This window comes from Coenobita brevimanus, chromosome 78 (genome assembly GCF_032717465.1).
Source record: "Coenobita brevimanus isolate Jiangsu-jjx chromosome 78, ASM3271746v2, whole genome shotgun sequence".
Taxonomy (NCBI): domain Eukaryota; kingdom Metazoa; phylum Arthropoda; class Malacostraca; order Decapoda; family Coenobitidae; genus Coenobita; species Coenobita brevimanus.
This window is the reverse complement of record NC_137031.1, coordinates 25,327,316-25,343,612: the sequence shown is the minus strand read 5'-3', so window position 1 is coordinate 25,343,612 and position 16,297 is coordinate 25,327,316. Positions and strand designations below refer to the sequence as shown.

Genomic DNA, 16,297 nt, shown 5'->3' with positions numbered 1-16,297 from the left:
CAGGGCTTATCTTCGTCTCCCACTGACAAAGATGTTATCTGACATTTATCTCCTATCAGCTCTTCAGAAATAATAAAAAACTGCTTGCTTTGGCCTTCCCCCAGGACTTTCCATCTCACTTGATAGATTACATGTTTATCTAGCACGTCAAGCCCTCAAGAAGATATCGCGTTTTTTCTGTCATATAAAGAGTTGCCGGAGAAGTATATCGGTCTCCTGCCCTTAATAAATCTGGGGTTGTAAAGAATCCTAACTGGTTTCTATAATGAACAATTTTCCAAGGCAAGGTAACAGTTTCGATATCCCTAATCTGTCTCATTAGTATTCACATCACTGTAATTACGAAGTGTTTAATCTCCATATGAGCAAAGACAAATGTAAACTCATGGAATCTTGAGCAAAACATTTAAATAATGCGTTTTTATATTCGGCGAGTGATGAAGCTAAAGGTGGTGAAGACTGTGACGATTATGATGATAGGGATTTTGATGACGATTAAAATAGTAGTAGTAGTAGCAGTAGTAGTAGTAGTTGCATCCCCAGGCAACCAGAGGACTGTAAGCTTAAGTTAACCTTCATCTGCAGTCCACCATCATCCTTTTGAGGGATAGGGAGGGAAGTGAGATGTTTGTGGCCAGGCAGCTGAGCCACTTGGTCATATCGGTGTCACCACTTGAAGGCGATTTATTTCGTACAGTACCAGTTAACATTGCTGCTTATCTATTTATATCACTTTAATTCCAGAATACTATACTCCGTCACAGTAACTTGGCCCTACTTTTCATTCTTTTGCTGCTTATTTCACGTAGCTCGGTGGCGGGAAAAGATAATAATGTAGCTCTACATCCTCTCTGTTGTACTCTTCGTGACTCGCATCATATTCTAGTGTTATTCTCGTTTTACATCTCAGGAATCAAGATGGAAGGATGGTAATTTCTGGTTAAGGCAAAGTGAACAGAGTATAACTTCAAAAACACACCAGAGGATGCTGCGGTATAGAGTAACGAACATATCGATAAACAAGGGGCGCTGCGGACGTTCCAAAATAATTTGTAATACAACGAAAAGATTGTGAAGGTTATAACGAATTAAAAAATATCGAAAATCACGAAGACAAAAAGTAAGACAGAGCTAATGATAAGGATGGAGATAGTAATGACTCTCTCTCTCTCTCTCTCTCTCTCTCTCGTACTGACCTTCCAGATAGAAATATGGTCAGTGCCGTAGTCCAAAATAAATTTTTGGTTCTCATCCGTTGGCAAGAAGTCGTCGTCGTCCTTGCTCTGTAAGTACAAAAAAAAATATGGAAAGAAATATGTCTGATGAAACAAAAAACTTGTATGGAAGAGATACGCATAGCGGACAAACAGGAATAATTTCATATGTTGCAAGTAACCAAATACCAAAGAGCTATGTCTGCAAGAAAGAGTACAGAAAATATATAGAAAAAGGATAAGTGAAGGAAAGGCAGGTATAAATGAAGAAAGGATGTGCAGTTTGAGACAAAATTTCGCTATTTCACTGCGTCTGCTTTGAAATTAAAGCTCGTCTTTGATTTTCCTTTATGATGCATCCAACCAAAGAAAACAATTTATGGTCAGAAGACATTCCACGCCTCTCTCAGCATGGAAATAATGGCCAGCGACCAAAACTGAGTACAGGGGGTGAAATATTAGACGAGTGTTTTTCCTAACTGTACAGTCAGGAATGACAGGGATATTCAAATACAAGCGTCTCCATACGTATACGATTCCTTACACACACACACACACACACACACACACACACACACACATATATGCAGTATGTATATATATATATATATATATATATATATATATATATATATATATATATATATATATATATATATATCCGCAATAAATCTTCCTCTTGGGAACCTTAGTCTTGCCAGGCAAAGTAGTACCAGCGTTGTGATGTACAGTTTTATTAATCCAAACGTTTCGGAGACACAGTCTCCATCATCAGTGGATCTACAAGTTTAAAAGACAATAGTCATCGATCACTGTCAGGAGAAATATAAAACCTGTGTACAAAACATAAACTTACTTAAAGAAGAAGAAAAAATAAAAAGAGAGAAGCGATATAAAAAGAGGTAAAGTATAGAAGTAGTATGTTTAATCCTTGCAAAATCAGAAAATCAGGACAAAGGCTAACTATGCTAAACATAAAAAAAAAAAAGAAAAAAAAAAAACAGTAGGAGTTGACCTGTTAAAGTAGTTACTGTATGAATAGTGGAGTAGCGCTAGTCGAGTTATTGAGACTGGGTCGTATTTTATGGATCAGGATAGATTCGGCAGTGATGAGGTCAGAGTAGGACTGACATGAAGTTAGTATCCGAAAATCTGCAGAAGAGAAAGGGTGATCAGGTGAAAGTGCTCTCTGAAAGAAGAATAAGAGGGTTTAGAGAGGAACCTTCCAGTCTGAGTGGAATTACCTTGGTGATCAGGAATTCGATGGAGTAGCCAACGTGAGGTCAACCCCACGTATCTAGCAGGACAGCTAGAACATGAAAATAAATAAACCACATTGGACCGGAGGTTAGTTTGGAGACAGGATGAATGCTTAAGAAAGCTACCCATAGTGTTTTTAAGATTATCTTAAAATTTGTTTGTGGATAACAATCACGGAGAAGTTTGTTTAGTGTTTTCTTGATTTCGTAACTTAATGAACCTAAGTATGGAATCTTGATATACAAACACTTCTTATCTACAGTGTGAACAGACCTGATTGAGGAAAACTTTGAATATAAAAACCTGCTTAATAGTTTCTCGAAAACACTGATGAGGTACTTATTATTTGCAAAACAGGTTCTTAAGAAAAAAATTTCGGAGTGGAAAGTAATCCAAGAGGAGCAACAATTGTACGCTCTGTTGAACAACGTTGTAATACTGTTGATCTTAAAACTGTACGGGATGTAACTGAGGAAGTTTGTGCCTAGGCCAGTGAAAGTAGGCTTCCGGTAAACACTCGTGCATAAATGAGAGGAGTGATTGTTAACTGGAATGTCCAGGAACGGAAGGCGTTTATCTTTTTCAGCTTCATGAGTAAATTTTATGTTGGGAGTTTATATAATCCATAAACTTATGAATATCAGCAGGGTTTTGAACTATAACGAAAGTATCGTCCATGTACCTTCGGTAAAAAATGGGTTTAAAATCAATGGGACAATTATTAAGCCAAGTTTGTTCATGGTGACAAAGCAAAGCATTAGCATATGAAGGACCAAGTGGTGACCCCATCGCCACTCCATCTGTTTGAGTAAAAAGTTTTCCATTAAATGTAAACAGGGATTGGTGGGTTGCTATCTCCAACAGGTTGTAAAAGATTTTCAGTCCAAGCCAACTGAGGTGACAGTAAAAATACTGGTGATATCTGTAATGAGCTGAGTAGTTTCATGCAAGGGAACATTCGTGAAAAAGGATTCTACATCAAAGCTAGCCAGGGTGACAGTGTGATCAAATCTCAGAGAAGTGACTTCCTTGACAAACTCTGCAGAATTTTGAACCGTATATATATTTGTACATTGGGAAATGATCAGGGGAACCAAAAATTTTGCTGTGTTATAATTGAAGTTACCAATAGATGAAATGATGGGTCTTAATGGTGTATTAGGTTTATGAACTTTGGGGAGACCATAGAGATAACCAGGAACTGAGCCAGAAGCATACAGACTATTAGTCGTACTGTCACCTACTTTATCTTTAATACTTAGTAGTAAAGATAAAGTAGGTGATAGTACGACTAAGTTACGAAATTAGGAAAACACTAAACAAACTTCTCCGTGATTGTTATCCACAAATAAATTTTAAGATAATCTTAAACAAAAACACTATAGGTAGCTTTCTTAAGCATTCATCCTGTCTCCAAACTAACCTCCGGTCCAATGTGGTTTATTTATTTTCATGTTCTAGCTGTCCTGCTAGATACGTGGGGTCGACCTCATGTTGGGTGCTCCACCGAATTCCTGAGCACCAAGGTAAATTCACTCAGACTGGAAGGTTCCTCTCTAAACCCTCTTATTCTTCTATCAGAGAGCATTCTCACCTTTCTGAACACCCTTTCTCTTCTGCAGATTTTCGGATACTAACCTCATGTCAGTCCTACTCTGACCTCATCACTGCCGAATCTATCCTAATTCATAAAATACGAACCAGTCTCAATAACTCGACTAGCGCTACCCCACTATTCACGCATTAACTACTTTAACAAGTCAACTCATACTCTTTTCCTTTTTTTCTTTCTTTATTTTTTTTATATGTTTAGCATATTTAGCCTTTGTCCTGATTTTCTGATTTTGTAAGGATTAAACCTACTACTTCTATACTTTACCCCTTTTTATATCGCTTCTCTCTTTTTATTTTTTCTTCTTCTTTAAGTAAGTTTATGTTTTGTACACAGGTTTTATATTTCTCCTGACAGTGACCGATGACTATTGTCTTTTAAACTTGTAGATCCACTGATGATGGAGACTGTGTCTCCGAAACGTTTGGATTAATAAAACTGTACATCACAACGTTGGTACTACTTTGCCTGGCAAGACTATAGATAGATAGATATATAGACAGGTAAAAGGTTAGATGCCACATATGTCAGTGACTTCGGCAAGATCTTTGTCAAAGTTAATAGTGAAGAAATGGTGACGACATTGAGAGAGAAATTACAAAGAGATTTCACAGCTAAATTTCCTTTTTGAATCGGAGAGAGAGGGCAAGCTCCCCTTTCTACAGTAAGTGTGCATGTCCAACAAAGTCTTACCAGATTACACACCAGTGTCATGTGAAACCAACCAACTTCGGACTATGCCTAACTGGAAAGAATTAGTGCCTCCAACAATAAAAGGACTCCACCATCAAGGTCTTCATCAGGATGGTCCTCAGACATTCGAGTACTTGAATACCACCCATCAGGAAACTTAACGAGCTGCACAGGTACTTGTCAATAATGGACCATCCAACCGGGGCATTAATAAAACAGCAAACAAGGAGTTAGGAAAATTGTACCAGGGAAATGAGAACAGACGCAACCAAGATGACCAACGCATAAAATTATACTATAAAGCCCACATGCATCCAGAATATAAGAAGGAAGAAAGGATATTGAAACAGATAATCAAAAAATTCCATCATTCCTTCACCAAGGTGGCAGTCAAATTTGTCTTCAAGAGAACTTTCCACTGAAATATACATAAAGACATAGTTATTGATAGATAGATGTATGCATAGACAGACAGACAGACAGACAGGCAGGCAGACAGACAGATAGAACGATAGATAGACAGATAGATAGATGGACAGACAGACATAAAAAACAGACTTTCATTAAAACTGAGAGAAAAATTAGTGAACTTAGGTTCATCTCAGGTTCTGTGAATCTCTCTCTCTCTCTCTCTCTCTCTCTCTCTCTCTCTCTCTCTCTCACCTTCATTCCAACTGGCATGTGAACGAGGTATAGGTCGACGTATGTGAGGCCGAGCTTTTTGAGGGACTTCCTGAGCTGTAACTCCACCTTCTCCGGGTACATCCCATTGGGCGGCAGCTGCAGAAGGAAGAATTAAGTATTGAGATAAGCAGATGTGTAAGAATTGGCTAGATAAATAAATAAATAACTATAGATAAATAAATAAGTGCATTTGTAAACAGTGGACATCAGCGTTGGAGGTGGTAGGGTGTCTCGTGTTAGACGTGGTAGGGTGTTGTTAAGAATTATAGGCCCTGGTGGAAGCGTGTAACCTTGTAGGGGAGGACGCAATTCCTGTCTTCAGTAGATAATCCTTTGATGTTGTTCAATTCGCCATCCTATTGTTAACCCTTTCACACCGATTACATGTTTGTATTTTATTCTTACTCCCTCCTCTGGCACTGGAGTGAGGCACCTTCTCGTGACGACACTGATATAACAGATCTACACTGCTGTTCGGTTATAAAAACGTCTCTCAACTCCCCCGCATCCCTCCAAAGAAGGATGCTTACTTGGAGGAGGAGGACACTCAAACTGAAGTCACCAGGATAACGTTCAAATGACCCTGGGATTGCAACTACTACTACTGCTGCTGTTACTACTACTACTACTACTACTACTACTACTACTACGACCACTGGCGTACCCAGAAAGTTGATGAGGGGGGGGGGACTTTTTTTCTTATCTTTTTAACTGTGCAGCCCATGACTTTGGCGAGAGTAGAGAGCCCGTACAGCTGGGGAGTTTGGAGGGGAGCGCTGTAAGCCCCCTCCCCGGGAAAATTTTGCATTTTGGCCAATATCATGATCATTTTGAGGCCATATGGAATGGATATATGACATAAATATAGCATATTCTAAAGTTATTTTGGAGTACTCTGTGCCACTGAGTTACGATTCAGTCTCTTCAGTAACCTCAACGTACCAAATTCAAACGCTCACATTTCAGTCAAACACCTTTACAACTGTAATGAACTAATAACAATAACATTTAAAAATTATGATAATTTAATAACTGTATTAGTCTAAATTACAAACAGCGAAACTTATACATATATATATATATATATATATATATATATATATATATATATATACTCTCTCTCTCTCTCTCTCTCTCTCTCTCTCTCTCTATATATATATGTTGTCATAAGGTCAACTTAAAAAGTACCTACTTTCATAAGGTTTTACTTGGCAAGAAACACCGGGAGGTGTTTACCCAGATACAACCAGGATCTATCTTTTTTTTTTTTTTTTTTTTTTTTTTTTTTTTTTTTTTTTTTAATGGCCATCACCCTGAAGGGGCATTAGGCCAGCAAGAATCAATAATCATGAAAGCCAAAATAATGATATGAAATATTTGCATCTATTTCATACCAATATTAAGTTATTATTCATGATTATGAAACATAATAAGTAATAAAGAATACATCAGTATACATGGATAGTACCAGGACAAATACTTCCATCTACACATCACATGTAGACTCATTACTATACTACTACAAAATAATCAAATAATTATCAAATTTATGCAAAGAAAATACATAAAAAGAACAATTACAAATTTACTGGTCCTGAACAAAAGAAAAAATAATACACATTTATATAAATGTAACCTCCTGCTGTTCACAAATCTATAAACGTGTATTGACGTACTTACATATGTACAAAAACCATATCCCTATATACAAAAAATATATATATATAAATAAGGAAACCACAACCGAGTTCATAAAATAAATCACAACTCTCTGAGCAGTCTGGTCTCTTTCAGGAAAGTCATCAATTTATTAGTCACACCAACGTCCCCATCACCCAAGACAGAATCAAGTGTGAAAGGGAGTGCATTTGTCCTACAGTAGGCAGCCAGAGAAGTATGTTCCCCAGCATACCTACTGCAGTACAAAACGATGTGACTAATGGATAACACCGCGTCACAGGTGGTACAACGCAGTGGAAATTGTCTGTTAATATATGGTAACATATGTGTTATTAGGGCGGAATTCATGCGGAGGCGGGCTAAAGCGACCTCCTCCCGTCTGTTTCCTCGGAAGGAACTGGACCAGTCACATATGGTCCTTTTGACTGATGGAATTGCCAGGTTGATCCACTGACTTTGCCACAGAAGATTAATTGATTTCTTTCCGAAAGAGAGACTAGACTGTAGCTCACGAGGAACGTCCCAAGTCTTCTCGAGTTCTACAGCCGATTTAGCTAGTACGTTAGCCTGCTTATTGCCGTAAATACCGCAATGACCAGGCACCCAGATCAGAGAGAAGGATTTAGCACATGTGTGCAGCTTATTGATAATGCGGCCCAGGACCTCATGTGCATCAGTCCTACATGAATGAATTGCCTGAAGGGTGGACTTAGAGTCCGAAAAAATGACAAAACTGTTGTGATCTGAACGCAAAGCAAAGTCTATAGCTTGATCTATGGCAAATAATTCGGCAGCGAATACAGACGTATGGGGGGGCGAGCGAAAACGGATGCAGCACTACGTAGACCATACACTCGCACCCACACAGTCATCCATCTTAGAGCCATCAGTGTACAAGTGGAATGACGCTAGATGTCTAATGAGGATCATCCGAAACAACTGTCGTACCTCCACCTCCGGCGCCTTGTATTTTGCGATGGGGAGCCAGTCAGTGTTTACTGTGGTAGCAAGTGACTCCCAGGGCGCTATTTTTGGTGTTAAAACCTGATCCCCATTAGAAAAGTCGTACCCTAACGCCTCACAGAGGAAGTGAAGCCTCACAGCCACCGGCTTGAGGGCCGGATACAGCAGGTATTCCCACTGTAGGAGGATCCAACAGGTTGGAAGGCCAAGTGAGCGTTTACGGTGGGTGGTGATACCGTAAGAAAATAACAGGTGGTCACATCATAGACGGAGGGGAGGCACATTAGCCTCCACTTCCAACTGCTCCACACGAGTACATCGAAGGACTCCGCGACATATACGCAAGCATACGTTCTGAAGCACATCCAGTCTACGGAGGACAGCATCCGATGATGACCCATACACCTGTGAGCCATAGTCAAGCTTAGAACGGATAAGGGACTTATACACCATCAATAAAGACGTTCTGTCTGCTCCCCACGATTTGCCAAAAGGAAACTTAAGGACGTTTACTTTTTTACTACAAGAAGCAAGCAAATGATTAATGTGTGTTCTCCAACTGAGCCTACTGTCAAAATGTAGACCCAGGAATCTGACAGAATTTTGAAAAGGTATCGGCTGATTATCTAAAGTTAAATGCAAAGGAAGTACGTTAAGTTTACAAGTAAAAACAACACTGACACATTTAAGGACGGAAAATTTGAATCCCCACTCCACGGCCCAACGCTGAACAGATTCAAGTGCCAGGTGAATCTGCTGTGCCGAGGATTGTGCATTGCGGGAAGAGTGCCACACTGCACAATCATCAGCATAGAGTGAGTATCTAAGTGTCCTGGGGACGGAAGCAGACGACAGAATGTCATTAATGGGAACGCTGAACAAAGTAGGGCTAAGCACACTTTCTTGTGGTACCCCATTCTCTTGGACAGATATGTCCGAAGTTACGTTACAGGGTAACCTGACAGAAAACGTTCTGTCAGTAAGGAAGTTCCGAAGGAAAATGGGCAAATTACCTCTTAAACCATAAGTGTAGAGGTTACATAGTATTCTGTTTCGCCAGGTCATATCAAAAGCCTTATGAATATCCAGAAAAATTCCTATCATGAATTCGCGATTGGCAAAAGCCTCGGCTATGCAATGCTCCAGGTGCACTAAATGATCCAGAGTGGACCTGTATTTACGGAATCCACTCTGTTGATCATTTAACACACCCTTCGACTCTAAAACAAAAAGTAACCTTTTATTAACCATACGTTCAAAGACCTTACATAGACAGTCAGTTAGTGCAATAGGTCAAAACGAGCTGGGACTCGTAAGGCGACCGTCACGGCGAGGTATCGGTATGACTTGCGCGTAGTGCCATGAGTTTGAGAACGTGCGAGACACCCAAATCTCATTGTACACCGCTAACAGGTAACTCAGGTTGGCCTGAGTAAGATGCTGGATCATACCATACGTAATGGTGGATGGACCGGGACTGGAGCCTTTACAGGATTTAAGGGCAAGGAGAAGTTCATCTAACGTAAATTCGTAGTTGTAGCTGGTCTCTCCGTCTTCCGTGGCAAAGTCTAAGTTTTGCAGCTCAGCCATACGCTTATGGTGGCGAAAACGAGGATCATAGTTGGCTGAGCTGCTTACCTGGGCAAAATGGTCGGCGATAGTATTGGCAATATGCACGGGATCGTCAATGACATTCCCGGCCACCTCAAGTGTGGTGATTGGTGACCGGGTGTACTTGTTGTTTAGTACATTTATGGTGGACCAGACCTGCCTTAGTGTGGTGGAGCGATTCACCATGGACACAAAACTACGCCAGTTACTCCGTTTTGCCACTTTAATTGTCCTCCTTGCCTCAGCCTTAGCTGCATTGTAGGCAATAAAGTTTGATTCTGTTGGCTGTTTCTCAAAAATCCTGTATCTCCTATTGCGCTTTTTGAGTATTTGTCGGCAATCTGGTGTCCACCATGAAACTCTACGCTTGTTTGGAATTGTAGATCTTGGGAATAGCAGCCTCAGCTGCGTGTATAATGGAAGTCTGTAGGTGTGAAACTTTCTCGTCAATGTTATCTCCCGATATATCTAGATTGGCGACCCGTGAGTAGTACCCCCAATCTGCTTTCTTAAAGTTAAATTTAGGTGGTGGAGGAGGCCGAGAATCGTCGCATGTATAAGAAAGGCAGATTGGAAAATGATCGCTACCCATCGAGTCATCATATGGGTCCCAAGAGATGTTAGTGTGTACATCGGGAGATGACAAGGACAGATCTATGCATGACATGTTACCAGTGCGGTCATCTACACGAGTCGCTCTACCATTGTTTAGAAGACAGAGATTTGACTGCAGTATGAAGTCGGCTACTTGCTCCCCCCTACCATCACTCCTCAAGTTTCCCCATTGACAGTGATGGGCGTTAAAATCGCCTAAAATTAAGTTATGACCCGGAAGTTGATGGGTTAGTGAAATGAAAGCTTCACCATCAATGGGACCAAGGGGAGGACAGTAGATAGAGCAAATAGACAGATACGTGTTATTAAATTTTACTCTGCACGCGACAGCTTTCAGAGTAGAACTTAGAATCACTTCCGTTTGTGGGTGTGATTTGTGGGTGTATATGGCGACTCCGTGACCATCATATCTTCTATACGAATGGTAGTGTTTGAGCTGTGGAGGATCTGGGTGATCCACCAAGCGCATCTCCTGTAAACAAACAACGTCTGGCCTGTGTATAGATAGCAAAATTGCTATATTGTGGAATTTATTCCCAAGAGTCCTACAATTCCATTGTAACACAGTGAATGTGGCGGTTTAAGATTTACGAAAGGGGCCAGTGTGCTTAGCTTTTTTATACCCCCCGCTGCCAGGCGAGTGGCTACCGGGGTACCTATCCCGGTGCTTACTAATGGAAACCTCCATACATTGATCATCAATAACTAGGCTCCCAGAGCTCCCCGAGGAAGAACTAAAATTTTTTTCCCTCGCTGGACAAGGAGCAGGAAGGACATGAGGTCGTGGCTGTTTTTAAAGGGTGGTCATATTACTCTTACTAGAGTTGTCAAACTTCTGTTTAGGCTTTACTGACTGAGAGGCAGCAGCAGCCTGAGAATAGGAAGTTGCAGTGGGGATGTCAGTTTGAGAGTTGGATTGGACAAGAGGCTGAGATGGAGAGGTAGAGTGTGAGGCAAGAGGAACCGGTTCAAGGTCAGTCTGTGTTTCAACAGAGCACATCATGGGACGAGACATTACTGCCGAAGCATAGGACCTATTCGGCGTGGGAGTTGCTTGCAACTCCTTCACCTTTTTCCTAGCTTTGTAGTAGGAAATGCCCGCAGTTGCTTTCACTACCAGACCTCCTCCTCCTTCCACTTGAGACAATCCCTCGAGGAAGTGGAGTGTGCACCCTTACAGTGAAAACAATGTACCGTCTCCGACGTGCGGTGTTCAGCATCATGTCCCTGTGTTGCACATTTGCCACACACTGACTGGGAAGCCCGACAAGTCTTGTCACCGTGCCCATATAATTGACACCTGAAGCAAAGAAGTGGATTGGGGATATAAGACCTTACATCAACAATTCGTCGCCAATTTTGACATGGTCCGGGAGTGAAACTTTGCCAAAAGTCAAGACAATAGTAGCAGTCTTCGTCCTCATGCCTTCGGAATAACTAGCAATAAACTGGGCACCGATTATGTCCTGCTGAGCAAGTTCCCGTATGATCTCGTTCTCTTCCATAACCATGAGATCCTTGCAGGTGATAACACCTTTGCAGGAATAATGGAATACGGGATCCTCGGCTCGACATCATATTCATGGAAGTTACGCAGTTTCATTAAGTCTTTAACCTGGGATGTGTTTGAAGGGGGGGGAGGCAGTAGGGGCGTCCGACATAGTACCACTCTCCCCTAACGGGGGAAGTGGGAAGGAGGAGAGAAAACGACCAAGGGACAATCAACCTGGGACCAAACACCTATGTCTGAGGTTGCCCTCTCAAACCACTCCAGGGAGGCTCGACCGTGTCAATTCACGCCCCAGAGCGATCAGTGGGGGGGACCCTCCGTGGGCGATAAGCAAAGGTAAACTCAGAATAAGACACAAACACCTATTGTGTCTCTAACAGGGAGAGGAGGAAAATGAGTACTATCTAGCCTAACTTTATTTAAAAAACACCCTAGTGGCTGAAAAAAACAAAAGCTAATGACGATGAGGCAGCCCTATGCTAGAGGAGAGCTAGAAAACACGTCCACACTCTCCGCGACCATGCAAAAAAGTGGGATCTATCTGACTCTACAAGGCTACAAGAATTTAAACATAAGCTTCGGGACACGAAGCATAAGACCCCAATGAAATCGAACAAAGAACTCAGAAACAGTCATATTGAGTCCAACCTTAATGAAAAGAAGCATTCCCCGTAAACCCCTGTTTTATACCACATTCACCCCATCTAATAAAGTCCCAAGCAATTATTTAATACAACTCAGTTCAATAATTAAATCTATTTTCACAATTATATATTCAAAAAATTTTGTCTACAAATCTAATTGGTAGTAAGTATGCCTATCTACAGGTTTTTATATTCTGGTAGAATGACGAACAGGTTCTGGCACACTAGAAGTAGGCTGTTCGTCGGGAACCAGGGAAGCCTGTTGGGGAGAGAGATAATCATACTCCGTTGATGTTTGGACTTCTGGCACAGTCAGACGAACCCTGGGCAGTAGGTTGGTTCTCTGAAGGCTAATCAGGCAGTGGGGGTAGAGACTCTTCAGAAGGAACCAGAGCCTTAGGGGAAGGTGCCAGGTCCCTCGTGGAGATAGTAGTTTCCCTCCCATCAGGATAGCGGACCCGGGCATAGTGAGGGGTGGCGTTCACAAGGTCGACAGGCTCCACCAGAGGATCAGACTTAGACTGGTGGACAAACTCGCGCAGGAGCACAGGCCCAGGGGCAGAAAGTCAGGTTGATAGAGAGTAACCATTACAGGATTTCCTGGGGTAAGTAAATAGTGTTTCATGAGAGGTTTGATTAGTGGCAGTGCAAAGAAGAGACCTGATAGAATGAAGAACGCTGTCTAGTACTAGTTCCCAGTGAGTCTCTGGAAGACTGCGGGATCTAAGAGCCAAACGCACAGCTCTCCATATGTCCCATTCTCCCTCTCGCACTGACCATTACCCTGAGGATGATAGGGGGTGGAATGAGTTATAGCTACACCTTGTTCCATGAGAAAACTAGAAATTTCCTTGGATACAAACTGCAGTCCCCTGTCAGAGTGGATAGAGGAAGGGCAACCAAACAGAGAAAACAGTTTCAGAAGACAAGTTATTACAGTCTGAGCAGACATGTCTGGACAAGGAAATGCAAAAGGAAATCTAGAGTATTCATCTACCATAACCAGAGGATATTTGTTGCGAGTAGAGAAAGGCTTAGGACCTATAAAATCAATAGAGGTACAGTCGAAGGAATGCATAGCATGAATGAGATGAGATGAGGGTGGTCTGAAAAACATAGGTTTCAGTTCAGAACAGACAGAACAGACAGAGCATTGTGAACAAACTCTTTTCACATCCTCTACTGAGTAAGCCAGATTTTTAGCCCTCACAAAGTGGTATAGTCAAGTGACACCAGGATGACAAAGAGATCTGTGGATCTCTTCAAGGGAAACAAAGCGAGAATTAGAGGTGGCACTGCAAACACGGGAAAGAGTATCACATGGAATATTCTCAACTCCGGGTCGATATTTGATATCATACAGGTATTCAGAGAGTTCCAGCCGCCACCGCAAGATCTTGTCATTCTTAATTTTGGACGAGTGACGAGAGTTGAACATGAAAGATACTGCCTGCTGATCAGTCACCTACATACTACTTCAATGATAGCAGTAGCTTCTCTTTCCACGGCAGACTGGAGCCTTTCAGAGCTAGTCAAGGTCCTCAAGAAGAAAGCTACCGGACGCCCCTGCCGAGAAAGAGTGGCAGCCAAAGAAGTAGCAGAAGCATCAGTCTCAACCTGTTAAGGCAAAGTTTCATCAAATGCATCCAGAGACGCTTTGCAAATCTCGTCTTTCAAGGAGTTGAAGCACGGAGTTCCATGGCAGTGCAAGGGAAAAGACTTTGAGTTTAAGAGAGGTAGAATACGACTAGAATAATTGGGAATCCAAAGTGAATACTATGAGAAGAGGCCCAAAGCACGCTTGAGGGGGGCAGAATCTGAAGGGACAGGCAAGTTCCTCAGGGGAGAGAGACGTTCAGGGTCAGGGCATAGAGTTCCATTAAATATACAGTATCCAAGGTAGTTTATTTGAGTCAAGTTGTACTGGCATTTGGTCTCATTCAAAGTAAGATTATATTTAGAAGCAACTTCCATGAAGCTCTCAAGATTACGATCATGATCCTTTTGCCCAAATCCACAGATTATAACATCATCAATATAAGCATAAGTGGCTTCCAGGTTATTATCAGCAATCAAAGTAGAAATCACACACTGGAAAGCAGCCACCACATTAGTCAGACCAAATGGGATCCTAATGTAAAATAATTGCCCATCAGCCTCAAAAACAGTGTACATTTTCTCATCCCTGAGGGGAACCTGGTAATAAGCACTTTTAAGATCAAGCTTGCTGAACACCCTATACCTTGCCATTTTATGGACCAAGTCCTTAATGCGAGGAATTGGGAAAGCGTCTAGTAGTGTAAAACGATTTATAGTCCTAGAATAGTCAACTGCCATGCGGCACTTATGGCGTTCATCCCTGGTTACTAAAACCTGAGCTCTCCAGGGATACTGGCTCTTCTCAATTATCCCTTCACGAAGCAAGGGCTGAACTTCCTCGTGAATGAAATCCTCCTCAGACTTAAAGAACCTACGAGGTTGAGTTGAGACGGGCTTACAATTAGAGGTCAAGTTAGGGAACAGGGAAGGAGGATCCAAGGACATACAAGCAACTCCACAAACTGTTAGCTTAGGTGTAGGTCCATGAAGGTCAAATTCAACTGATTTATGCATCTTCATAAAGTCTTTTTCTAGAATTACTTTAGCACACAGATGAGGAAGGACAGAATTTAGATTTTGAATACTCATTTCCAAGTACATTAAGGTTAGCAGTACAATGCCCCACGGTATCTGAGGATAGAGATAAAAATGCCATAGTTACGGTTGCCCTAGAAGAGGTAATGTTCAGGCCCAGTTGTTAAGCTACCTCAGCTTGCATAAAACTAGAATCACTACCATTATCAATCAGAGCATACATATTGACATTATTAACCCTTACAGAAACAGTAGAACAGCATGGTTGTTTGAAGGAAGCAGCATCCTCTTTAACCGGGTCCGTAGTTGCAGCAGAAGGGCCACAGGGTGGAGTAGGTGCAGTCGATCAGTTGGGTGGAGTAGAAGCAGTAGGTATAGTAGCCAAAATGGTAGGTACGGACTCACTAGCATAGCATGGTTGTTTGGAGGAACCAGCATCATCTATAACCGGGTCCATAGTTGCAGCAGAGCCACAGGGTGGAGTAGGTGCAGTAGATACGTTGGGTGGAGTAGAAGCAGTTGGTATAGTAGCCAAAATGGTAGCTACAGACTAACGCTTCGCCCTGTCCTCTCTGTCCCTCCAAGATTTACACACATTGACAAAATGACCCCTCTTACCACATTTGTAGCATACAACGGTCCGAGCAGGACATTGAGCTTGAGGGTGACGGGACCGACCACAGAAAAAACATGAGGGTTTCGAGGCAGCAGCTGTCCCTATATATTCAGCAGCTTCTAAGCTGGGACAGGACGAATTAACTTCATTAGGACAAGTCGAGGCGTCCATTGTAGCCGAGTAGTTTACATGGAGATGAGGAATAATATATACTTGAGCATCCCTCTGACCCATCTCCAAACTTCAAGCAAGCTGCACAGCTTCATGTAGAGTTAGGAATTCTTTCTCCAAGAGTCGCTGACGAATCATAGGTGAAGTGAGACCAGAGATAAAAGCATCACGGATGGCTTCCTGGGTATAAGTATCAGCAGTCACAGCCTTAAACTCAGATTCCTAGAATAACAGCTTCAGCGACTGTAGAAACTGGTCAATGGATTCACTGGGTAGCTGTTTCCGTGTAGAGAGCTGATGCCGAGCAAAGATGACGTTTGTAGGTTTCACATAAACAGCCTTCAGTACCTCAATACCTTGAGTGTAGGTCTTGCAATCAGCAATATGAGT

At 41.9% G+C, this 16,297-nt stretch overlaps 1 protein-coding gene across 1 annotated transcript in view; it reads right to left on the bottom strand.

The window, feature by feature from the left end:
• Positions 1 to 16,297, bottom strand: part of LOC145408759 (1,5-anhydro-D-fructose reductase-like) — a 104,708-nt gene that overhangs the window by 12,650 nt on the left and 75,761 nt on the right. Inside the window, exons 6-7 of the mRNA XM_080279414.1 lie at positions 5,443 to 5,559; positions 1,197 to 1,283 (exon numbers count right to left, since the gene is read on the bottom strand). Coding sequence (XP_080135540.1) covers positions 1,197 to 1,283; positions 5,443 to 5,559 — 204 coding nt within the window. The remainder of the gene's footprint in view (positions 1 to 1,196; positions 1,284 to 5,442; positions 5,560 to 16,297) is intronic.